The 27,743-nt window shown below is 43.1% G+C and overlaps 1 protein-coding gene across 1 annotated transcript in view; it reads right to left on the reverse strand.

Annotated features, from left to right (window-relative positions):
* Positions 1–27,743, reverse strand: part of LOC136857206 (uncharacterized) — a 312,308-nt gene that overhangs the window by 46,906 nt on the left and 237,659 nt on the right. The window contains exons 4-5 of the mRNA XM_067135668.2: positions 26,947–27,116; positions 13,226–13,413 (exon numbers count right to left, since the gene is read on the reverse strand). Coding sequence (XP_066991769.2) covers positions 13,226–13,413; positions 26,947–27,116 — 358 coding nt within the window. The remainder of the gene's footprint in view (positions 1–13,225; positions 13,414–26,946; positions 27,117–27,743) is intronic.

Below are 27,743 nucleotides of genomic sequence, written 5' to 3' on the forward strand. Positions count from 1 at the left end.
ACAGTGTATATATATTTGGGTGAATATACTTGTGTATTCAACAAAGTGCTTCAAAGAGAGCAGACCGACTCCATACTGGTGTAACTTCCTGTAAGAGGTCCAGGAAAGCTGCAGTGTTCATGGAGTGGAAACAGTGAGGTACAGAAATAATTTATATTTGTAATAAATAGTAATGGTAATTGGCTGCATGTTTTCTGTCAGTGTGTATGATGTGAATGTTCCAGTTGACCAGAAAATGGATAAAATCGCAAGAATATGTCTCAAAGTGTTAGGCTGTACTCACGCAAACTAACATATATACGCGAGAAATAGAACGTTACGGAGAAGGATATGCATTGTATGTCAGAATTAACAAATATTTGAGGATAGGTTTCGGTTTTATAAGGTGTTAACAGTTCTTTGAGTAATTTAAACAAGTGTGTTATTCAAGCGGAGCATATGCGTATCGCCTTCAAGTCCCCCCCCCCCCAAAGCGTGACGTCATCAGAGGTACAGTACGGCCTGGACATTACGAAGGCAGTGGGTATGGGCTGTTGGAAAGACTACGAATGTTGGTAACATTGTGGGTGGTGCGGTACGGCGTAACCTAGTGGCGTGGAAATTACCGTTGCGAGAGGAAAGACAGCATGGATGAAGTCCTCTCCGCAGAATGGTGCAATCTAACGGGGACATTTGGAATTGTTTCTCGACAGGGCACTTGCTTGGCTCGTGCAACTCCCTAGGACCGACATGGCGGGCGTGCTACCTGTGTACAGTCTTAGGCTCGTCCCTTCTGAAACCACATTGCGGCGCGCTGTGCGCTAGGGAGTTGCCGTAGGAAAGGAATTCCCCCTGAGATTGATTCGAAGACGGCAGAGTTTATTTGTTCTTTAGGAAGCATTAGTACATCGAACGACCAAAGATGGTTGGTTTTAACACATTTTAGAGTACATTAAACTACAAAATGGGAAGGAAAGACGACAAACGAAGTGTAAAATTATTGGGAGTTGTGCAACAATGCAACAATACCACGCACCGCCCTAGAGTGAAACGTACTGTTACCTCCATTTTTAAACAAATCTTTGTGTCGCACTGCACGTACGTGTCCAGCAGACCGCTATGAATTTATATTTCTACTTCGCCCGTTGAATTGTAAAAGGTACTGTTCTAAAACGATTTCAGACTTTTCTTTCTGTAAAATGTATTTGAAAGTAAAAACAGTGGCGGCCAGTCAGTACATGTTACCGGGCTTCAGCACGTGCTTTGGAATTGTAAAGAATTATTTGTATTAAGTACAATTGTCTTGGTGCCTTTTCTTTGTTTTGAGTACGGTATAAATTTGACTTTTGTGAAAATAAGGACGAGATCTGTCAAACACCTATCTCTGTTCTCTCGCGGAACTTGCTTGGTGCCCATGTGAAATGAGCTCTGGCCCGTAGCCTGAAGGAAGCAATACGCAGGCGCAGCCAAGCTTGCAACACACCCCGCAGCCGGTGGAGTATACCATAAACCGTGATCAAATGTCACTGATTCCGTCTATAGTTACTTTCCCTGCCACAAGAGGGTAGCATAGCCCGATACCTCCTGCTACCCTGATATCGATTTTGCCAGTTAATAATAGCATCGTCTGGGCTCAAAGATAAGCGAAAGCAGGGACAATCTGTCGCAAACACAATGTTGTTATTGAGGTAACCAAACAATGCTTATTAAAATATCCATCTTCCTTTTGTGTCAAAAATAAGGAATTCGTAGTTGAACACCTGGACTGACCCTAAATGTTATCCCGCCTTAGAATGTAACTTATGATGGTAATAGGGGAGGTCTCAAAGATTTACTTGGGAACGCTTTCATTTGCATTGTGCGGATTTTGATCTCGTGGTTACGTTGCTGGCGCGTGTTTTTCTTTCACTGTGTTAGTGCTAAAGTTCATATGGAGCGTTTTTTGCTGCACGTAGGACGATTATCTCATGAGCCGCTACTGAGTAAAGAAATATTTGTTACTGTAGTTTTTGTTTCAGGAAGTCCCCGCCCCAAATCCTAACCCCCTCCGAAAAACTCCCTGGGTAAGACCTTGCCTCAGTGATAATATTGTTGCAAGAAACTATTCACTCCAGCAATGACTTAGCATATTACTCTATGTGAAAAAATCTAGCTTTAGGAGATCTTTCAACTGCTTATTATAGAAAAACAGCCTGACTTAGTATTTCACGCAACAGCTGTTTTGACGTACAGGGGCACGGAAACCAGTCTCAGCAAACATACAAGAGCATGAGAACAGTCAGCATTTCATAGAACATGCCAGTCAGCAGAGCACGTGCTGGTATCTTTACTAAGGCAAAAGACGGTATCGCCACTGAGGGCAATGTAAATCATTTCATACTTGTACGAACGGAGCTGAAACTAGGTCTTAAGGGAACATGGACGTGACTTCAGAGGTGTAAACCTTGACTTGAGTGCCCATTGTTTAAACACAATTCCCCCTGCCATGTTTAAATGACGTCTGCTTTCTTAATGTAGTAAAACTAACATCGTGCATAAATCACAGCGGGTCGAGGTGCCAGATAATATTACCTCACTTAGCTGCTACATTATCACCTGGTGAGTGTAATTAACATCACAGTTTTTTCGAATAAGTTATCTTTCAGATTTTGATTTCACTATCTATCCCTTATAGCCTATATTGTTTTAGCTAAAAATCTACCAAGTAGGATCCAAAATTTCGGGAACTACGTGCATCCATTAAACTTTTTTTTTTTTTTTGCTATTTGCTTTACGTCGCACCGACACAGAAATGTCTTATGGCGACGATGGGATGGGAAAGGCCTAGGAAGTGGAAGGAAGCGGCCGTGGCCTTAATTAAGGTACAGCCCCGGCATTTGCCTGGTGTGAAAATGGGAAACCACGGAAAACCATCTTCAGGGCTGCCGACAGTGGGGCTCGAACCCACGATCTCCCGATTACTAGATACTGGCCGCACTTAAGCGACTGCAGCTATCGAGCTCGGTCATCCATTAAACCACGAGCATAACATTAAGCGTTGAGGTACATTCATTTAGGTTAGGAAAAATCATTTTTCAGTTTTTCTTCTTCGTCTTTTTCCTCCTGGCCCTTTTACCTATTTATTGGGATCGGCACTTAACGTGGATCTGGCCCAGTTTTACGGCCTGCTGGAGGAAAGTATTTCTTTTTTTTTTTTTTTTTGCTAGTTGCTTTACGTCGCACTGACACAGATAGGTCTCATGGCGACGATGGGATAGGGAAGGACTAGGAATGGGAAGGAAGCGGCCGTGGCCTTAATTAAGGTACAGCCCCAGCATTTGCCTGGTGTGAAAATGGGAAACCACGGAAAAACATTTTCAGGGCTGCCGACAGTAGGGTTCGAACCTACTATCTCCCGATTACTGGATACTGGCCGCACTTAAGCGACTGCAGCTATCGAGCTCGGTGAAAGTATTTCTATTATGGTTTCTGGTATGGTGTGTTGTATGTAGATGAAGATATGTGAATTGAAGACGAACATGAACACTCAGCTCCTAAGCCAAATCAATTAACCATACCCAGTTAAAATCCTCAGTTCGCCCAGAAATCGAACTGGGCCCTCTGAATCAAAGGTCAGCCAAGAAGCCAGGTTAAACAGTAAGTAACCGGGCGAGTTGGCCGTGCGGTTAGGGGCGCGTAACTGTGAGCTTGCATTCGAGAGATAGTGGATTCGAACCCCACTGTCAACGGCCCAGAAGGTGATTTTCCGTGGTTTCCCATTTTCACACCAGGCAAATGCTGGGGATGTACCTTAATTAGGGCCATAGTCGCTTCCTTCCCTATCCCACTGTAGCCATAAGACGTATCTGTGCCGGTGCATCGTAAAGCAAAATCTATATAAATAAAGTTGTAGGGGGTCTGCTGTCTGTAATTTCGTTTGTTTTGCGAATTTTTCAGATATTTATCCGGTTTAGGTCAAGTTAAGACCGTATCAGTGGTTTTATTTTTCATGTCTGTCTGTTTGTTCCACCATCACGGCGAAACGGCTGGATAGATCTCAGCCAAACTTCATATTTACAGTATACTCATCCCGAGGAAGGTTTCGATATGCATATGACTTTAAAATGTCAGAATAGACGGGGGGCTTATAGGAAAACCAGAACAGTTTTCTCCCATTTTCTCTTACACTATTGATTTTCTGTAAAATCTGTGGACTATATGTGAAACGTCCCTTCATCATAAACAACTTTTGTTATGTACATAATTTCGCTTACTCTTCAAATGACGGAGAAACATACTATTTTCTGCGGGTCTCATGCTCTGCACTGAGTGCCCGATAGACCGACAACGAACCTACAGGTTACCATGGCAACGTCTCTGACTGCTTGCCAGGAGGGAAGTAACATATTACCATTTTCGTCATAATTCCTGTAAACTCGTGGTTGTTCCTTGGGTAGAAAGCAAGAGAGACGTTAATCGGCCATTTTGCGGGATACTGGCGGAATACCGTTGGAGGTTACAGTTGTCCCCGGATAGCAATCGTTGTTAATATTTGAACAGAATTTCGGAGTGTAGCCCATTATTTCATACCGTAAGGTGTTTTCTGGTATTTGCTATCAATGTTACTGTATTTCTATTCTACTTCTATATTTCGCTTTAATTTCTTGCATCTGCCTTGCCTCTTTAGGCTTAAGTCATCCTCTTATCCGTTTATCTAAGAATCCATGCGCCTAAATTTCTCCTCTGTTGCCGCCTTCTTATATCCGTAACTCACACCACCACGATTTATTGAGGGGTATTTTATTTTCCGATACATCCACTTGGTATTTACGTATTTGTCCTATCCGACTGTCCTCAGTTGTAATCACATTTCCCTTTAATTTTAACTTTCTTAACTGTATTACTTTCTTCCTTAATTTATCCATATGTATGCAATTGCTACTCCCAGAACCTGGACACTCTGTTCTTTGAGGAAAAATTCCAAGCTGTTCAAGTGTATAACTTTTGGCCCTGGAAAATATCGAAATATGGATGCATTTTAATGACGGTGCAGACCTTCGTTTCAGGGTGGTTTTTTTTAACGGTAAGTCGTATTACAAAACTGATAGCACAATTGCAGTTCAATTTGGAGAGATCTACAGCTATGGCCCTATGATTTATTGTCGTGTTTCGATTGTTGATACGTTAGATAGCGCTGCATTTCTCGATTGTAATCAAATATCTCCAACTCAATTGTGACTGGCATTAGGAAAAGGGGCCTGTCTTTATAATGAAAACTCCATTTCTACTGTGAATGCCGGTTGCGAAGTGACCCTGCCGTTATAGTAGAAACTCCTGAACTCGATTGTGATTGCAGTAGGGAATGCGGCCTGCCATTATTGTCAAAACTTTCCCAATGCCTACCTTACATTGGAAACAATGTATGGCGTCCTTCCTGTTTTGTTTATCGGGTAGCGCTAAGAGACATGCAATTTATTATAATCTTACACTGTCTTTACAGTAATTTACGGAGAAAACCGTATACAACATAGAATACCGAAGCGAAGCACGAGTACATTTGCTACTTGTAAATAAAACTAAAATGCCTCCTCATACGCTGTCTATGGGCATATCGCATCAAAATCATCACTCAGATGCAACAGAACATGAGTCTAATTGGCGCTGTCAACATTGTCCGCGTGAATATAAGTGTTGTCTCCAGGTTGTGGAATAACTACCAAGACACCGATTCAGAAGCACACAAGCTGCACGTCATGTTTCCCTTAGTGCTCGGAGACCGAACATGATACCTGCCCAGAATAGTGTTGAACCTCCAAGCTGTTGGTGACGTCGTTCGGTGTTTAAGCTAATTGGTATAGGTTTCTATTTACTTCTTTCATCAAGGTCGTGGTGCTCTTGCATTTAAAAAAAAAAGACTAATTCAGAATCCTTTTCGCCAACGGATATGCCCAGCAAACTTTAGACGTCTTTTACTCATTTCGTCAGTCAGTTTACTAATCTGTGTGAATAATTCTTCTTGGTTCCTTTTCTTCCAGATGACACATGTCTTGCTAGGGCCTAATATCTTTCTTAGAATTTTCCTCTCTTTCTCATCTTTTTTAGCTATATATTACACTAGCTGATGTACCCGTGCTTTGCTACGGGATTCTCAGAAAGACTGACTTGGTGATTTTCCTAACTGAATTCAATATAGGTCATTACAAAAACGTCAGTAGGAATTAACGATTGAAAGCAATGTTATCATATAAAATACTCGATCAAATGAAAAACCGCACACTTTCTCACTTTCAACGAACAGTACTACAGTGCCGATCTAACAGTCCAAAGTTCCAGAGCTGGAATAACCAGGTCGCAGACTGCCGTGAACACTTCTCTGTCATTATTCCGTTAAATATGCACACTACTCATTCCAATCAGTGCTTCAGAGTAGGGATTGAATAGCTCGAACGCTATGATGAACCAGTGTGTTACGTGCCAGTAATATCAGAAAATGTATGAACCAGAGGAATGGCATGCTAAAGAAGAAAGTTATCTAACACCCCCGCTACTTCCCGCCAATATACAGGCAGGCTGTTACACTCGGTACGACCAGGCGAGTTGGCCGTGTGGTTAGGGCGCGCAGCTGTGAGCTTACATCCGGGAGATAGTATATTCGAACCCCACTGCCAGCATCCCCGAAGATGGTATTCCGTGGTTTCCCATTTTCACACCAGTCACACCAGGCTGTACCATAATTAAAGCCAAGGCCGCTTCCTTCACACCCCTATTCCTTTCCTAACCCATCGTCGCCGTAAGACCTACCTGTGTCAGTGCGACGTAAAGCAAATTAAAAAAACCTCGGTACGCTGCAGTAATCATATCTATCGGGGATGAGTGGAAACAGAAGACAAAAAGCACATCACAACAAACAATGGTCAATGTAATGTTATTGTCTATAAAGTTTATGAGCTTTCTATATTGCAGGCCTTCACATTAGTTTTCTTTCGACTCTGTGATATTAGGGCGTCTTACAAAATTATTTATATCGTAGACTGTAGTTCCTTATTCTCAGACTTTACATACCGATTTTCACTAAATTCTGTTTACCCATTTTCTCGTGACTCGGCGCTGATATGGACTTACTAACAAAAATCCAAATTCATGAATATCTCTGTGATTATATGCGGTACGGTAACACTGTATAAGACATAAGTGATCGGAAATTTAATGACTTCTTACATAACTACTACTAATTTACCAGATAACTAAAGTTATGTTAGTTATGTAGTATTTATCGATATGACCACCAATAACATAAAAAACTTATTTGAGAATTACATTTCAGGCCTTCCCCTAAACTACCATTTTACTCAGCGTGAATAAAATAATGTATAGTCTAGATTGTAGTGGTTCATCACCCGACTTTACATATCGATTTTCATTAAATTCTCTTCAGCCGTTTTCTCGTGATGCGTGTACATACATACATACATACATACATACATACATACATACATACATACATACATACATACATACAGGCAGACAGGCAGACAGAAATTACGGAAAAGTAAAAAATGCATTTCCTTATTATTGTAGATATGACCGATACAGAAATACCATTCTTTTCTAATTCTGAGCAATGTACAGACAAAACTCTTATTTTATATATATAGATGGTATTTTCTCTTCTAGGTGTTTATCTTGTATTTTGTTATTCACTTTATCCCTGACATTCTTTTGTATATTTCATTTTAGTTGCTGTCAGTTACTTACGTAATCGCACTTATTTGTTGTTTCGTTTCTATCCAAGAAGTGTGTGGGATATTTTGGCTTTGTTTTGTTTCTTCCACCCAAGGTAATCTGGAACTTTAACACGTGTTGATCAAGTGAAAAGCTCGTGCTATTATTTTAAGCCAACCTCTACCTATCACCGAACACTTTTAAAACAAGACAGGCTCTAACTCAACTATCGATCACAGAGCAAGTGACTGAACGGTAGCTGTCAGCGTGCATTCGGGAGATAGTGGATTCGAACCCCACTGTCAACAGGCCTGAAAATTGTTTTCCGTGGTTTCCCATTTTCACACCAGGCGAATGCTGAGGCTGTACCTTAATTAAGGCCACGGTCGCTTCCTTCCCTCTCCCAGCCCTTTCCTACACCATCGTCGCCCACCATAAGACCTATCTGTGTCGGCGCGACGTAAGGCAAATTGTAGAAATAAATAAATAAAACTATATCGCTCAACTATCATCGAAACTGAGTCATGAACTGAGCCCTGTATCTGGTAGCTACCATGTTTATTAACAGAAACAGCTAGACTTTGAAAATGTTTCCCGGGCCACCGTAAGGGGAAGGAAAGGCTACCACCTATTATTATTATTATTATTATTATTATTATTATTATTATTATTATTATTATTATTATTATTATTATCATCATCATCGGTTTAATATCACATCAAATACGTCAGCGTCGTGGTCCGCTGTTTTGGGGTGAATGGCTGGACTAGTGACCTTCGATTTAGTGGGATCCGGGTTGTTTTTTTTAACTGTGTAGTGTTAATTGAACTAGTTCGGGACTGTGATTTGGTGCTCGTCTTAATCCACATCCTTTCATCTACTCTTAATACATCACACCACCAACCACCATAGAAATACTCAATAGCGAATACATCCGTCCGCCTAAGGTTGGCATCAGGAAGGGTAAGCGGCCGTAAAAATAGTTCAAATCTACAAAAAAATGCCGACCCAAAGAAACTGAGAAAAGGCGTACAAGAAGAAGAACTACGTCAGCTCTGGGAGAAAAATTCCGGCACCACGGCGTCTCGGAAAACCATTCAGCCAAGGAGTCGGATAAAAACCAATAACACTATTACTATCATTATTGTCATTACTATTATGGTTAATTTACCATCTCCTGAATTCAAGCTTATAGCTACAAAGTCCGTACTACGCAGTTAACATACTTAGTGTTATATTGTTTTATTTTCTCGAGTTAATATGTTATAAATGGGATTAGAATAGATCATGACATGCCGGTATATTGCGTCACAGTCCATGTATTTATGAAAGATCTATTGACGAAGGTGGGAGTTTTGTTCTCGCCCAAGAACTTAACACTCCAGTGGTCGCGCGGATTACAATAGTGACCCAGCCGTTTAGTTTTTTCGCTCCTATTTTTTTGTATGATTGTTGACCTTGAGCATCTGTGTACCTTCCTCGTGCCCCAACCCCTCTCTGATAATGCAGTAGTCTGCTAACCTTGACTGATGGTTATTGCGTTATAGAACAATTCATTCTTGTGGATCACAACTGTGATCCGTGCGACCACTAGCGTGACTTATTTTGACTTTGTTTTCTTATTACGGTGTCTAATCTCAGTTCATGTGCGTATATCTACTCCGTTTTATGAGTTGATATTAATTATTGGTATATAAGTACAAAATGTATGACTATGAGAATATAAATCGATGGCTGAATGAACCAGACAGTGAGGTACCTCACAAACATTATGGAGGGAGTAAGTGAGACAAATCACAATGTCCGGTAATTTTTCATGTTTTTTAAATAAATGGATGCATAATTATATTATATTGTACAGAAAATAAAGTTCTTTTCACAATGCATAATCATATTCATTGAATAAATAGTATACAATAGCCGTATATCACAAAGAAAAATGGATCACAATTGTGATCCGCGCGACCACTGACGTGACTTTTCTTCGCGCGACCACTGGAGTGTGCACGCCGCAAGACTTGGGAGGCTGATTATGTGATTAAGTTGGAGTGACGTTCGACTGCCTGTACCTAGCAACATAATCTGTTTCCAGTTAAGTCTCAAGTCAAGGGGATAATTCACTACTTAGCAGGGAGATAATAGTAACGAACAAGGCTCCATTGCCGGAATGAAAGTGTCAGAGAAAGTCAGGCCCTGTCTCACACTCGCAGAATCTAATCTTTTTTAAGCTACTGCAGTACCCGAAAGAGAAAGGGCAACGTCTAGCCACATGAGTAGGAAAGGCTTTTTTATCCATAAGTTCTTTGATTTTCTCCCAGATGGCACTAACTAACGACTTGAGCCTTCAGATTTCAACGTCCAGAAGTGTAAAGGCGGCAGATCTCTTCAACATCGGTAAAATATTATTGATATTTGTTTTACGTCGCACCGTCACAGTTAGGTCTTATGGCGACGATGGGACAGGATAGGCCTAGGAATGGGAAGGAAGTAGCTGTGGCCTTAATTAAGGTACAGCCCCAGCATTTTCCTGGTGTGAAAGTGGGAAACCACGGAAAACTATCTTCAGGGCTGCCGAAAGTGGCGTTCGAACCCACAGTCTCCCGGATGCGAGCTCACAGCTGCGCGCTCTTACCTGCACGGCCAACTCGCCCGGTTCGGTAAAATAAGCAAGGGATCCAATCGTACTTCTGTTAGCACTGGCGGTGATTGGAATGGGGGAGGGGTCAGTCTCTCCCGCACTTTGTGAAGAAAAAATTAAACTGTTATTCCATTTTAGCCGCCTAAAATTAAGAATGATAGCAATTGTAAAAAAAAAAAAAAAAAAAAAAAAATACAAAGCCTGTTGTCTTATCACCTAATTATTTCCTTTAATTTCTTTAATTATTAAAAAATACTTGGCAGAAACACACACAAAATGTCATTCGTCGCGGTTAAGCGATTCGTACAACGAAGCAGCAAGTAGTGGAGACTCGCACAGCAGCGTGTAGCAAATGCCGTGAGGAAGAGTAGCAGCGGTATACTTTTGTCCAAGGTCATGGACACTGAGGTATGATTCACCCGCATTGGTCAGTCTGGCAGTTTCAGTCAATGTGTATTCATTTACCTTAAAGTTTGTAAAAATGGGTCGGGATAAAAATATCTCAAAATGACATGCGATGCAGCCTCCGTGGCTCAGGCGGCAGCGCGCCGGCCTCTCAACGCTGGGTTCCGTGGTTCAAATCCCGGTCACTCCATGTGAGATTTGTGTTGGACAAAGCGGAGGCGGGGCAGGTTTTTCTCCGGGTACTCCGGTTTTCCCTGTCATATTTCATTCCAGCATCACTCTTCAATATCATTTCATTTCATCTGTCGTTCAAACATTGCCCCAGAGGAGTGCGACAAGCTTCGGCAGCCGGCACAATTCCTATCCTCGCCACTAGATGGGAGCTTCATTCATTTCATTCCTGACCCGGTCGAATGACTGGGAACAGGCTATGGATTTTCATTTCAACATGTGATACAAATCTGAGCCCTACTTATTAATCACAAACTACCTCCTGTTACTAGTGTGTTAAGCTGATTTACATGCGTCTGGCGTTGCAGTTACAAACTTCTGTTGATACCTGCACACTACAGGGTATCTCATAAATCCAAACCGAACGCACGGTGTTTATACTCTGCGCTACGGCAGTTGCAGTATGGGAGGCGCACGCGTAGTTCTTGACCTTCCAAGCAGCCTGCACGTGTTCGGCCTGGCAAGCATGAGCCGCCAGTCTAAATCTCAGCTGCCAACATGGTGAACAGTTATCATTGTAACACCATATTTTCGTGTGTAAAAGTTCTGGTTTCATCTTAATGGTCATGTGAACAGTCATAACTCTCGCTACTAGAGTAGAACACAGCCCGGAAGGCGGTTTGAAGAGGGTTGCGCAGTAACATTCGCGCGCTTTGTAGTATGACGTGCTTTCCGCTGTGCCAATAAAATCATTTCAGTAAGAGGTGCCTGTTTGTGCGGGTCACGAGTGAATGTTTCGAGTATTATTTGTAAATATTATAATCAACGAATTTAGGGAACTATTTGCGTGTGTACGATAGATCCAGAAGAGCAAAAAGACAAGTATTCCGTTGACAGGCGAGGGAAATAATATTTAAAGTGTATTTGTATTTTGTAAGCATGCAGCAGCAGGCGTTCATAGGCGGAGAAGGTGAGGAACGCCATGTTGCCACGCTTCAAAAGAAGACAGCACTCGCGTGTGGTATCGGCCTGCGAACAATACAGTGGATAAAACAAGCTTCGGAAATAAAAATAAAGCGGTGTTCAGGTCGCCAGAGAAGAACCCTTAGAGGAAGAAGCCAGTGACGGTCCTCGATGATTTCAATAAAAATATTCTGTGTACAACAATATTTGATATGTATAAAAACGGCGAATATCCTAAGGCATTGAAACTGGACCGTCCATTTACCTTCCTTAATATCTCGAAAACTTTCCTGAACACTTTCGCGGGTTTTGATGTTAAAAATTAATTTGGACTTTTAGGAAACGTTTAAGCCCACGAAAAATATAGGTCATCGCTTTGGAATTCAAGATATAACTGAAAGAAAAAATGTTTACACATTCATGCTGTTATGCTCTCTGCCCTTCGCCTTTCACTTCTCTCACCTTACATACCTTCCTTAATATCTCGAAAATTTTCCTCAACACTTTCTCGGGGTTTGATGTTAAAAATTGATTTGGACTTTCAGGAAACTTTTAAGCCCACAAAAATATAGGTCATCGTTTTGGAATTAAAGATATAACTGGATGAAAAAATGTTTACACATACATGCTGTTATGAGTAGGCAAATTGGCATCGCCGCACCTCATACTTCTGTCTCTCTCTCTGCGCAACGAAACCGCCTTCCGGGCTGCGTTCTACTCTAGCGTGCAGAAAACCCCAATGTTGTCCCTCATTATGATAGGAAGATTAGTGTGCTGTTAGTGCAACACGAATAACTGGGCCTATTTTTTTCGAGACGACAGTAAATGCAGAGAGGTACCAAGACGACATTGTTACGCCGTTCTTCCATCAGATAACGGAAGAAGAAAAATCACGTAAGTGATTTCAACAAGATTCAGCCCCTGCTCATACAGCAGAAGATTCCCTTCTTACAATCTCGGAAGTGTTTGCAGACAGTGATCAGTGCTGGTCTATTTCTCCCTCGTTCTCCAGATCTAACAGTGTGTGATTTTTACTTGTGGGTAAACTGAAATAAAAAGTGTGTCGAACAAATTCTCACACATTGGAGGAACTGAAAGAAAACATTACGAATGAAAAAAAAAAAAAAACATTCCAGTGGCAGAACTCACGCGCGTCAGCCAGAATGTGGTTACCAGATACAATGCCTGTATAACCCAGGAAGGAGGACACTTCCGTATAAGATTGTATGCACGCTTAAAGCAGGACGACCGCGAGCGGCATAAGTTGGCTGAGGTAGCTGCCGTAGCGCAAACACCGAGCGTTCGGTCTGAGTTTGTATGAGAGACTCTATAGACCAAAACTCTCTTAATTTGATGGATGTTCTTACCTCAAGGCCGCCCTCGCTGTCCTGAGCCAGCAGGGTGAAAGTGCCGTAGTCAGAATGTTCCCCGCAACGTGTGATACCAGGGGTAGGAGGAGCGCCAACTGGTGGGTAATAAAGCAGCCGCATACAGGTCTCATTGCCTTCCTGCAGCATGTTAGTATGTGTTGTCATGAAGAAGTCCGGCTGCAATTCTGGAACAAGGAACATAGTTTATTTTCTTAACTTGTTCTATACGGAACAATCATTGTAAGAAGAAGAAGAAAAAGCTAAAGGCAGGGATTTGACTGCTAAACAGTAGCGCATAGGTCAGAAGGCGAGACATGAATCAAATAGACGCAGGATGGGGTGGCACCTCTTTCTCCACCACCGCATTAGGCCATATCCTGCCTGTTGTCCTATTACCTGTTTAGCTTCCCATTCTCCTGAGAGAGAGCTTCGAATTCAGTAATTCACATTTCTAGACTCAACAACTACAAACGCCGTTTAAACTAAATTTTGCATTCTTAACGAATACATGTTTTAAAAGGTAATTACCTGTGGTATTTTATCAAATTTCCATATTACTCTTTGCAACTAAATAACTTCCATTTCATTGAATATCTGCACAGTAATGTTACTGAAATTATTTGACTTATATCAACCAGGAACCTGAGGAAGAAAAGGGCGAAGTGCTTTATATGGAGCGTGGCATTATACGGACACTGAGGAAAGAGGAAGAAAGAAGACTGGAAGTATTTGAGATGTGGATTTGGAGGAGGATGGAAGGGATAAAATGGGTAGAGAAAGTGAGAAATGACGAGGTGACGAGAAGTGTGGGCGAAGAGAGAAGGTAATCAGAAGGAGGAAACGCAGTTGTTTTGGACGTTGGATGAGAAATTGTTTACTGATGGATGCTATGGACGACGATGAGGTAGAAGGAGAATGAATGTTTCGCTTAAACGTTTGCGACTGTGACTTATGTACCTAAGTATATAGACTCTCCTATTTTGACTGGACGAGTTGGTCGTGCGGTTACGGGCACGCAGCAGTGAGCCTGCAACCGGGATATAGTGGGCTCGAGCCACACTGTTAGCAGCCCTGAAGATGGTTTTCCGTTGTTTCCCATTTTCACACCAAGAAAATGCTGAGCCTGTACCTTAATTAAGGCCACGGCCGCTTCCTTTCCACTCCTAAGCCTATCCTATCCCATCGTCGCCACAAGACCTATCTGTGTCCGTGCGACGTAAAACAAATTGTAAAAAAGTCTCCTATTTTCTTAATGGCCGGCCCGTGGTGTAGGGGTAGCGTGCCTGCCTCTCATCCGGAGGCCCCGGGTTCGATTCCCGGCCAGGTCAGGGATTTTTATCTGGACCTGAGGGCTGGTTCGAGGTCCACTCAACCTACGTGATTAGAATTGAGGAGCTATCTGACGGTGAGATAGCGGCCCCGGTCTAGAAAGCCAAGAATAACGGCCGAGAGGATTCGTCGTGCTGACTACACGACACCTCGTAATCTGCAGGCCATCGGGCTGAGCAGCGGTCGCTTGGTAGGCCAAGGCCCTTCAAGGGCTGTAATGCCATGGGGTTTGGTTTGGTTTGGTTTATTTTCTTAATGATAACCTTTCAAATCAAGTAATAGGCTATATTTTGTGCACTACTAAAAAAGTGAAATTACTTGTGTCAAAAGAAATGAAATGGAAATGGCGTATGCCTTTTAGTGCCGGGAGTGTCCGAGGACATGTTCGGCTCGCCAGATGCAGGTTTTTTTATTTGACTCCCGTAGGCGACCTGCGCGTCGCGATGAGGATGACATGATGACGGAGACGACACATACACCCAGCCCCCGTGCCAGCAAAATTAACCAACGATGGTTATAATTGTCCGCCTCTGTGGTGTAGTGGTTAGTGTGATTAGCTGCCACCCCCGGAGGCCCGGGTTCGATTCCCGGCTCTGCCACGAAATTTGAAAAGTGGTATGAGGGCTGGAACGGGGTCCACTCAGCCTCGGGAGGTCAACTGAGTAGAGGTGGGTTCGATTCCCACCTCAGCCATCCTGGAAGTCGTTTTCCGTGGTTTCCCACTTCTCCTCCAGGCGAATACCGGGATGGTACCTAACATAAGGCCACGGCCGCTTCCTTCCCTCTTCCTTGTCTACCCCTTCCAATCTCCCCATCCCTCCACAAGGCCCCTGTTCAGCATAGCAGGTGAGGCCGCCTGGGCGAGGTACTGGTCCTTCTCCCCAGTTGTATCCCCGACCAAGAGTCTGAAGCTCCAGGACACTGCCCTTGAGGCGGTAGAGGTGGGATCCCTCGCTGAGTCCGAGGGAAAAGCCGACCCTGGAGGGTAAACAGATGATGATGATGATGATGGTTAAAATTCCCGACCCTGCCGAGAATCGAACCCGGGGCCCCTGTGACAAAAGGCCAGCACGCTAACCATTTAGCCATGGAGCTGCACTATTGTGTCGAAGAAACGAGCCTAGAACACAAGGTTACATAAATGAAATACTGTGCCATGCAAAATTTCATTTACATATCTTCAATAGTTTGAGCGACTGGTATCCGTCGTCTCCAGCATCGTTAGTGACTTGTCGTGGGCAGTCTAGCAGACTACTCTGAGGATTTACCCTAAAGGTTACTGTACTCTCTGTACATTATCTAGAACAAGGATTACATGGCTGACAGTTTCCTCGCTTGTTATTCTACACCTGGTGGTGGTGATTATTGTTTTAAGAGGAAGTACAACTGGGCAACCATCCTCTATATAACACTAATCAGAGAGAATGAATGGAAGGGGTCCAACACTTACAAAAATGAAGATATCGGCCAGAGGAAGACAAGGGCCACGAAGGGCGTGAAAATGAAAGACTCCCTAGCCCTCGCAAACCTAATAGCGTCGGGGTCGGAAAAGTACAAGAGTTGACCAAGAGAGGTCGGATAGGATAGATGAAAGTGAGGAGCCTGGCACAAGTAAGTGGAAGCAATGCCAGGACTCAGCTAAGGGCCCCGTGGTCGCCAACCCACGCTCCAAAGTTCAGAGCCCCTGGGGTCCCTTTTAGTCGCCTCTTACGACAAGCAGGGGATACCGTGGGTGTTATTCTACCGCCCCCACCCACAGGGGGAAGGGATTCGACACTTCGAAAAATGAAGGTAATGGCCAAAGGAAGACAAGGGCCACGAAGGGCGTGAAAATGAAAGACTCCCTAGGCCTCGGGAACCTAATACAGTCGGGATCGGAAAAGAACAAGAGTTGACCAAGGGAGGTCGGATAGGATAGATGAAAGTGAAGAGCTTGACACAAGTAAGTGGAAGCAATGCCAGAACTCAGCTGAGGGCCCCGTGGTCGCCAACCCACGCTCCAAAGTTCAGAGCCCCTGAGGCCCCTTTTAGTCACCTCTTACCACAGGCAGGGGATATAGTGGGTGTTATTCTACCGCCCCCACCCACAGGGGGATTCTACACCTGGTAAACCTACTCGGCATCATTCATACAGTCCACTGCACCTTACACTCCCCACCCCATCAGTACATATTTCCATTTGTCTGATAGACCCCGCATTCGTGCCACAAAAAGTAGTTGCCATGACTTACGTTACAATCCTCGTATATGAGATAGAATGTAGCAAGTGACATACAAGTGCATTTACAAACATATCATTTGAAGTAGGGGAAGTAGTTGGCCGTGCGGTTAGGAGCGCGCGGCTGTGAGCTTGCATCCGGTAGATAATGGGTTCGAATCCCACTGTCGGCAGCCCTGAAGATGGTTTTCCGTGGTTTCCCATTTTCACACCAGGCTGTACCTTAATTAAGGCCACGGCCGCTTCCTTCCCAATTCTAGGCCTTTCCTATGCCTTCATCGCCATCAGACCTATCTGTGTCAGTGCGACGTAAAGCCAATTGCTAAGTAGCGGAAGTAATTATCCTTTTTGCCAGGTTAAAGACGACCATTTATTCTTTTTTAATATTAAAAATGTAATACAGTATGCGACAAAAATTAAATTACAAACATGTTCTGGACATCAAGATACGTCATTATAACATGCAAGGTGACGACGGCAATACGTATCTAACTGTGCCGATACAGCACGTGTTCAAATTGTGCACCCTAACGTCTCGTAACAGTCCTGTAGATTGTCGAACATGCTGACGAACTTAGGTTACTGTAATGACATTAAAATGACTGTATCTTCTCTCATAATCCGGGAGCATTCCTAGGTGGGTCATCTGACCGAAAAACGGATACTTTCAGCATGCCCCATAGGCAGGCATCCGGAGGCGTGAGGAGGGTACCCCCTGTGGGTGGGGCCGGTAGAATAACACCCACGGTATCCCCCGCCTGTCGTAAGAGGCGACTAAAAGGCCCCATGGGCTCTCAACTTGGAAGCATGGGTGGGCGACCACGGGGCCTTTAGCTGAGTCCTGGCACTGCTCCCTCTTACTCGTGCCAGGCTCCTCACTTTCAGCTATCCTATACGACCTTCCTTGGTCAACTCTTGTTCTTTTTCGACCCTGATGGTATTAGAGCATTCGAGGCTTATGTAGTCTTTCATTTTCACGCCCTTCGTGGCCCTTGTATTTCTTTGGTCGATACCTTCCTTTTTCGAAGTGTCAGATCACTTCCTCTTTTTTCTCTCTGATTAGTGGTCTGTATATAAGACAGTTCGGTAGTTGTACTTTCTCTTAATAATCACCACCACCACCGTTGGGAAAGGTACCGTACGGGATATTAAGCGATCTCAAGAGTGTTGTAGCAGAATGGCAAGCGTCTCTCTCGAGGTGTGGGCTGCAGGTGCATCCACTGTCGTTTCAGTAGTAAGTTTCTGGCGACAAACAATACTGTTTAATGTTCCGAGCATGTGTGAGGCACTGAAACACTACGATTAAGACCTCATTCTGAAAGTGAAAGAACCGTTGCTTGGGAGACAGTTTGGCACACGAGAGGACATTGCTAACGCCTTTTAAACTTTTATAGTATTTTTGAGGAACACTAACGAAGACATTCTTCTGGCAGGAACTTCGCGAACGTTCCTAGTAAAAAAAAAAAAAAAATGTCAGATCTCATAATGTAGCGCGACCCATACATAACAGTAATTTATCATGTCCTGCCAGCGTTTTAAATTGAGAACATCATTGCATAACAGTGACTTTATTGTCTTCAACGTGGTTCCATCTATTTCCTACACACGGGTCTTAAAATCAAGATCAGGGTCGATATCATTCGTACTCCAACAGGGAGAAGTACAGTATTTAACCTTGCTTATTTGCTGTATAAGCTAGCCTTTGAACTATAAAGTGGTTTAATTATTTGTCCTGCTAAAGGAGATCACCCGGCAGAATTCATATGCTGGGAGGAGAAGTGGAAGGTCATTCCTCCATTCAATAAGCTGACAGCAATAAAGGGGGCAAGTAAGCTAAGGTATGGAACTTTAAAAGACTTCTTGAAAAGAATCCGTGCTATTATGTCGTTTACTTATCGGTCACAGTACGCACTCTCCACCCGCCTCACTTACGTGTATGTACTTGCGGATATCATTTAACAGCGAATCCTGTCCTGCTACAGTGCGTGGATCACAGACCGATCTACGCATAACTTTAAATTATAATGTCCATCATATTCCCGGATGACGAGCAGTCAGCAGACCTCATCATCCGTTTTATGAGGGATAGTGGTCGGTTTTATCGTTTTTAACTGTTAAGATTTAGACTTTCATTTAACGATTTTTCTTTTACAGTAAAATAATATTAATTTTTAATTAGGTACTCTTTAAAGCTAACGAGCCTTCGTGGCTCAGGCAGCAGTGCACCGGCCTCTCATCACTGGGTTCCGCGGTTCAAATCCCGCTCACTCCATGTGAGATTAGTGCTGGATAAAGCGGGAGCGGGACAGGATTATCTCCGGGTACTCCGGTTTTCCCTGTCATCTTTCATTTCAGCAACACTCTCCATTATCATTTCATAGCATTTATCACTCATTAATAAATCACCTTGGGAGTGGCGACCCCATTGTAATAAAAGCCTATGTATGTTTCATTCATTACATCCCTGACCCAGTCAATGACTGGAAAACAGGTTGTAGGTTATCATTTTTCAAAGCTAAGTTACCGAGCGGAGTGTCTGACTCCAGGGTTAAGTGGTTATCTTGCTGGCCTTTCGTCCAAGAGATCCTGGGTTCGATTCCCGGTCGGATCGTGGATATTTCACCATTATATTTTAATTCTAATTCTTCACCATTAGAATTAATAGGCCGTGGCCGATCCTCACAGGCGGGCAGGTCACTTATACGACGTTAACTCGAAAGACCTACATCAGGCACTTCGGAGACCACACGCCATTAAAAAGAAAAAAATCTGAGCGGAGTGGCCGCGCGTGTTAACGCGCTACGGTTATGGAGCCAAGATCTGCAGAAACGCGCGAATTGGAACCTCATCGTCAGCTGTCCGTAGAATAGCTTTCTGCAGTTCCCCATTTTCACTTCCAGGCGAATGTAGAAACAATTCTAATTCATAGGCCATAGCCGATTCCTTCCAACTAACTAATCTAATTCCATCCACCATCATTCATTTCCTCTTCATTAGCACCTCAACTGAGGCTGGTTGGTCTGCCACTTTTTCCACACTTGTGGGTCCGAATGTGTCGCATATGTGGATGTGGCCATTTTACGGCCAGATGCCCCTCCTGACGCCAACCCTAAATGGAGGGATGTAATCACTATTGCATGTTTCTCTGGTGGTTTGTCTGAGTATGAAAAGTAAAGTGTTGGGACAAACACAAATACCCAGTCCTCGAGCCAGAAGAATTGATTAACACGATTAAAATCACCGACCTGCCGGGAATCGCACCGAAGTGGACTCAACGCTGACCATTCATCCAAGGAGTCGGACTAATATGGCCGTAAAAAGATGCCACATGAAGTCACCACCTCATCCTCGATCCCGTGTCAAGAAAACAACTCTTTAAAGCTAAGTTACACTTTTAATACTGTATTTTAACTTTAAACTGTGATTTTTATCAACTAGATATATGTGTTACATTGCATTTACCTTCTATGGTATTTTTAAGGAAATACATTGAATCTAATCACATTTTATATTTTTTAATACTGTTCAATTATTTTATGAAGCTCACCTTCACCATGCCACTGTGTACATTTTAAATAATCATCCTTGCAGCATCTATCAGAAGCCGACAACCTAGAGGTTAGGCTTCTTAAACAAACCCGTCACCATTAGAATTCACATACACAAGTGCACTTCGATGCTGGCTACGATTTCTGACCCCACAAAAACAAAACATCGGCAGAACGTACAGTATTGGAATAGCTCCGTACATAGTTCCACTGTTGAGCTTATGGAATCATGGGAGATGCGTAAGCACTGCCCCCAAAGTTGCTCTATAAACCAAACACAAGGAGCGTAAAAACCTGTCTGACTACTTTCATCACAAAATAAAAATTATGAAGGAACTGGAATATTACTTCAAGGCCGCTGTGGAATGCACACAACACGGCATTCCTTTACAAAGTTGAATGGTTGCGTAATAGTTAGACTTCATTCACAAAGAAACGTATTTTTGGCTTGAAGTGATATTCCCAAATTAAGGAACATTTTCCGGGTTCATCGCAGTTAACCCGTAAATATTAAATCTTGACGTTATCACTCTTTAGGCCTATATGGGCATTATTTGAAAGAATAGATTTTGTTTTACATAAGGACACATCTTAACTCTTTGGATTCCAATTATTTTTCCACTTCAATCCCCTGCAGGTCAATTTAAAATCAGGCGAATATTTTGTGCAATTTACACTTTGAAAGTAAATCTGTACAAAATTTCATATTGTTTATCTGCCAACACCACTCGTAGCGATATTTATTCAGTGTGTGGTAATTTCGGAAGCACTTGTTGAAGTCCCTGGTTCCTCTGACAGATTCACAGCATCTACCCTTCACTCGTAGCGGTATGTCTTCATCGTGTGGTACTTCCGGAAGCACTTAGGCCTACTGAAGTCCTGGGTTCCTTGGACAGATCCCAAAGAAAAATGATATCTACCACCCTTCACTTTCCTGTGTGAAAGCATGCGGCCTATTTTCTTGCCCTCTCGGGCATCAATGGCGTGTACCTTCCCACTGAGACTAAAAAGGAAAACAAACAAATCGCTACTATTCGATGGATGGACCAAAGGAAGTGTCTGATTGCACAGAACATGCATGGACAAACCATTATTCCCAAGCAAGGGACTTTTGGAAAGAAATCATTTAACGACTTGCCGCATGCCACCATACCCCTTCGGAGGGTTGAACTGAGAGAGAGAGAGAGAGAGAGAGAGAGAGAGAGAGAGAGAAATTGATCGTCGCTATGTATCTCGCCATGTTGTAGCAGAACGAAAACGTTATACCATAGAAATGTATCTACAGAGACATCACTTCTAAATGAACCGTAGATATCAGCACTGTACTGAAGACTAGTTACGCTGTATACAACGTAAAGCATGTCCACGATTTCCCCACAGATCTACGAGAAATATAACTTTCTAGCTAGGGGGGGCTTTACGTCGCACCGACACAGATAGGTCTTATGGCGACGATGGGATAGGAAAGGCCTAGGAGTTGGAAGGAAGCGGCCGTGGCCTTAATTAAGGTACAGCCCCAGCATTTGCCTGGTGTGAAAATGGGAAACCACGGAAAACCATCTTCAGGGCTGCCGATAGTGGGATTCGAACCTACTATCTCCCGGATGCAAGCTCACAGCCGCGCGCCTCTACGCGTACGGCCAACTCGCCCGGTAAATATAACTTTAAAGTACCTGAACTGCGTATTCGCCGCTACGTGACCCGTATTCGCAATGTCGGACAGAGTACTCGAAAGAACATGTATGAGTCCATTCATTGCTAGATCTAGGGAGTCTATCACCCTCATTCCCTACAAGGCCCTTCCCTCTCTCCGATTAATTTCATAAAAATATGGGCCCTGATGCTAATTATGATGATGATGATGATGATCAACATCATTATTAAACTACCTACATTTTCCAAAGCGATCGGTGAAGGAACGCTGCTGTTGGTTGATACGAATTCATCATGGCATCACTCTGAGAATTCAACACATATATTTCATTACCAACTGTGAAACAATACAAAGCTGTAGACGATATTTATGAATGACTGTATTTTAAGGGCTATTATTATTGTTTATTAGATCAAGGCCTGTCACGTAACAGTGACCCCGCGCCACCACATTTCCTTCGAGAGGCTCTCTGATAAGCCCCTGATGTGTCTGATCAATGGCTTTTTGTCAGTAAGACAGGAGGTGCGCAGACCAATCTCTTCCTCAACAGGTGATTCGAGCAAGTAACATACCCGCTAACAAGGCAGCATCGTCTGGGCGGACATGAACTCCGCAACTCAGAAATGGTCAAGGAAGTGTCCACTAATCCCCCTGCCCGAATTCCGCAACTTGCCCTTCAGGTAGAAAAAACAGGTGCGTCCCTCTAGCTTGTACCTGGTGGCAGAGAAGAGCATAGTAATGGTGAACATAGCACCGAGAAAGTAAGGTACTGAAAAGTGCTGTTAGGCGTTTAGGACAGTGATACTGAAAATGGAGAATAGTGTAAAGGTAATGTGAAATCTGCTGGTGATCAGGGTTGCAGATGGTCGAAGAAGGAGAACTGTAATGCCAGACTTTTAACACTGGGGAGTGACCGTATTTTGTCTACGCGCATGGGAAATCACACTCATGATCCATCTTGAGAAGAGTACTGTACGAACTGATTCATACATTCGGCTAAATAGTGTCGGCTCTGGTTCCGTGCCAAAAACTGACAAGAAAACCAAAAAAAGACAAGTATTCATGTAGAAGAAAATTGTGCAATAGAAAAATGGTGAAATGGACAGATAGCACTTTATAAAAAGTGTTCGTACAAAGTTTAAATGTTATCGTTAGCTTAAACATATCGTCTGAATGAAAGTACTTGCAACTGAAGTTTGTTATTATATCATTTATGTTCTTTAAACACTTCTTCTTGATCCTAATGTTATAGTTAGCTTTAAAATATATTCTGAATAAAAATACTTGCAACTGAAGCTCGTTATTTTTGTTTTTTTGCTAGTTGCTTTACGTCGCACCGACACAGATAGGTCTTATGGCGACGATTGGATAGGAAAGGGCTAGGAGTGGGAAGGAAGCGGCCGTGGCCTTAATTAAGGTACAGCCCCAGCATTTGCCTGGTGTGAAAATGGGAAACCACGGAAAACCATTTTCAGGGCTGCCGAGAGTGGGGTTCGAACCCACTATCTCCCGAATACTGGATACCGGCCGCACTTAAGCGACTGCAGCTATCGAGCTCGGTCGTTATTTTGTGGCTTACTGGTTTGTTGCAGGGAAGGTCAAGAGAAAATCAGAGGTCTGCTGCTAGTTGCGGAGTTCGTGTACTGGCGGTAAGGGAAGTTTTGGGCAAGTTGCGGAGTTCGTGTGAGCCGCATCGTCTTTGATGCCCAGGGTTGCAATCCAGCAATTTCTACCTTAGTACTTTTCTTTCTTTCTTTCTTTCTTTCTTTCTTAAATCGTTTACCGTCCAAGGTTGGTTTTACCCTTGGACTCAACGAGGGATCCATGTGTAAGTGAATGAGTGGTCACCCATCCAAGTAATGACCACAGCCAACGTTGCTTAACTGAAAGTCCTGAATGTTGAGTATTTGGTACCCTCTCACTGCACCGCCAACGGCCGTAGCCGTGTTGAAACACCGGATCCCGTGAGATCTGCGAAGTTAAGCAACATTGGGCGTGGTCAGGAGTTGAATGGGTTGCCACGCTCTGTTGGTTGGGGGTAAGGGAATGGAGGAGCGGAAAGGAACTGACCACCCTACCGCACGTAAACTCCGGCTCAGGAACACCTCTGCGGAGGTTCGGACCTGCCTTCGAGCAGAATAACCCTTACCACCACTGCACCAGTGTTGTCGCGATTTGCGATCGCTCATGCCATCTCCTACTGTTTGTGTTGGTGGGAGTTGGAGAAATGGTGGTGGATGCTCTCCATAATACATAACCTCGTGTTTGTGTACCGACAAACAAGTATATCTATGGAGTTTTAGAGAACATGTGGCTGTTACACGACTGCCTGACTGGAAATAAATCATTTGGGTTTCCATGTCAACAGACAGGTACCTAATGAGCTTTTCGTAACACTACGGTTGTGAGATGTAACCGTCAGAGATGAGTTATAGTTAGTTAAGGAATATTTTTCGAATGAATTAAAAACTAATGATGTGATTTGTTCGATTAGATTCATGATAATTGCCACCTATCTTGTTAGGGTCTAAAAGTCGTCTGACAGCGTCTCAACACGCATATTCTAGCTTATAAAATAAAACCTCGCTTATCCGATAGGCACTTATCTGAAAAAAAAAAAATGGATTATCCAAAGTTCTTCTTCTTCTTAATCTGTTTACCCTCCAGGGTCGGTTTTTCCCTCGGACTCCGCGAGGGAGCCCACCTCTACCGCCTCAAAGGCAGTGTTCTGGAGCTTCAGACTCTGAGCCGGGATACAACTGGGGAGGATGACCAGTACCTCGCCCAGGCGGCCTCACCTGCTATGCTGAACAGGGGCGTTGCAGGGGGATGGGAAGATTGGAAGGGATAGACAAGGAAAAGGGAAGGAAGCGGCCGTGGCCTTAAGTTAGATACCATCCCGGCATTTGCCTGGAGGAGAAGTGGGAAACCATGGAAAACCACTTCCAGGATGGCTGAGGTGGGAATTGAAACCATCTCTACTCAGTTAACCTCCCGAGGCTGAGTGTACCCCGTTCCAGCCCTCGTAGCACTTTTCAAATTTCGTGGCAGAGCCGGGAATCGAACCCGGGCCTCCGGGGGTGGCAGCTAATCACACTACACCACAGAGGCGGCTTATCCAAAATTCATTTTTATTAATTAATTTATGGCGGTCCATGCTGTAGCAAAGAGTGTCTGCCTATTACCTGGAGGGCACCGGTTCGATTCCCAGCTCATCCAAGGATTTTCATTCCGGAATGAGGTCTACAACGGCGTTTAATCGGCCTCATAAGATCAACTGAGGAACTGCCTGATATGAAAGGCAGAGGATCCGGCCAAGTAAACCAAGCAAGACAAGTGAGGATATCATTACACCGTCCGCGCGGCGCATATTAGCAATCAAGCTATGCAGCAGTCTTCTACAGGATAAGGCCTTAATGAGCTGTAAGGCCACAGGGCTTGCTTTATATATTAATTTATTTTTAATAGCTATAATATTCAAATGAAGAGCTAGGATTCACCGCCTTGAGACAGGAAGTTCTATTTCAGTGATAGCAATTAATTAGAAATTCCTGGTCCATGGAGGGCTGGATGGCACAATTTAGTTTCCTAAGTATATTTATAACACACAAAACATATCCGTACAAAATTTCCACCAGTAAAAACAGGAAGTAAACAAGGGTTTTGATTAGCTCAGAGGCATAGCTGAGAGCTTTTCTACCCTGACGGCCCAGATTCAAAACCCAGTGGAATTTGCACCTGAAAACTTATGTGGCGTCAGGAAGGATATTCACACTTAAACTCATAGCCAAAAAGAAAATGAGCCATGATGACTCCAGCGACTCCAGAAATAATCGGAGTGAGCTGACAAAGGTTTGATTTTTAATTAGAAACTCAGACGGTAACTCTGATTACGATGACGTGAACATCAAAACTGATATTTAGAATGCCAAGGTGGCTTCGAGAGATGGAAGCCGATAACCACGATGGTTGGCCCCACAGAACAGCCACCGAGCTCGATAGCTGCAGTCGCTTAAGTGCGGCCAATATCCAGTATTCGGGAGATAGTAGGTTCGAACCCCACTGTCGGCAGCCCTGAAAATGGTTTTCCGTGGTTTCCCATTTTCACACCAGGCAATGCTGGGGCTGTACCTTAATTAAGGCCACGGCCGCTTCCCTCCCATTCCTAGCCCTTTCCTGTCCCATCGTCGCCATAAGACCTATCTGTGTCGGTGCGACGTAAAGCAATTAGAAAAAAAAACAGAACAGCCGTTTCAAAAGACTTAGAAATGGTAAATGAGGCCGTACGATATATAAAAATAGCATTTTGTAAAATTTTGCATGCTCCAGACAAACCAGTTTTCAAATTTTGCAAACACGTGCAACTATATACCCATTTTTTTTTTTTTGACTGAAAACTTTCAGTAACCTTCAGTGAACGTATGGAATATTAAACAGGTTTTTTAAGATGCGATGTAACTTATTATTCTAACAGAAATGTAATTCATAAGAAATATTGCAAATTCTACCTCTTATGTTTTCTCTTAAAACAAAAATCATAACCAATTTTTTATGGCCCAGGATTTAATATCCATTTTAAAAAAGAATCGGTGCTCCTCAAGCATTTTAAAAAGTACCACTTTTTTCTAAAAAAAAAAAGCCACAATTTCGAAACCAAAATTCCTCAATTTAAACTTTCTTTTTACTTTTTCTTATTTCTTCCATACTAACTATCTCACTAAATCTGGTGTAAATAAGGCTGAAATTAACCAGTATAGAACACTGAGTAGGGTCCTGCCTTTCATCGTTACCTTAAACCAGCCCTGCTTAACTGCCACAGCGTTCTTCTGCATTTAAACACATCCATTTACCGGCGGTCTTCTGAAATGCATTCACGCCTCCTCCAGTTCATGAGACGAACACCCAACAAGCTACACTACCTGACAGTCATAACTCATAATATTCCATGTTATGTGTGAGATCAGCTTACCGAGACCAGTTGCAAGGGCACGCAGTAGCAGTGTCGCGAGACGGCGGAAGTCCTGAGCTAAGCTGCTCACTACTGCTTGGAACCCTGGAACCTGGGCTTCAGGTAAGTTACGCTCCAGCCAGACTACATTGAAAGTGTGACGCACTTCCTCTACACGGTCCTGCATGAATCTAAAACAGATAACAAGAGAAAGAACACATCAGAATCCACAAACACAGGTTCACATATTGAATTCGTCATTATTACACTACATTATATCCAAATAACTGATAATTCTGAAGGTATGAACTCTAACTATTCATGGTTTTCTTACAGCTAGGGTTGTCATACATCCCTATGTGGTACGATATTTTAATATTTGTTTCTGTTTCGTACTTTAAAAACAGCGACAAAATGTCCGTATTTTTGTTTTGGACTCAGTAAATAGATTAATTGAAGCAATTATTGGAAGAAGAGCCGATCCCCCATTTTCATCAAAATTACATTATTTGCAGGAAGAGATAGTTAACACCATCTAATGTGTTATTTCGCAAGTTCTTTATTGAAGGATAGGCGCAACCTTGATACTTCTATTATTCAAGAAAAACATAATATAGGCTAATACTGTTTCACTTCTTAGTAGAAGCAGGTGATGCCAATATCTTATAAGACGCTACAGAGGACTAGGAATTGATTAAAATAATGTTTGACACTTCGTAAACACAGAATGAACTTTGAAATTTTACCCTCTTAATTAAATAATAGTAAAATTTATGGCAAAATATTAAATGTTTCTAATGAAAAACATTCTTCTTTTG

This window comes from Anabrus simplex, chromosome 1 (assembly GCF_040414725.1).
Source record: "Anabrus simplex isolate iqAnaSimp1 chromosome 1, ASM4041472v1, whole genome shotgun sequence".
NCBI lineage: Eukaryota > Metazoa > Arthropoda > Insecta > Orthoptera > Tettigoniidae > Anabrus > Anabrus simplex.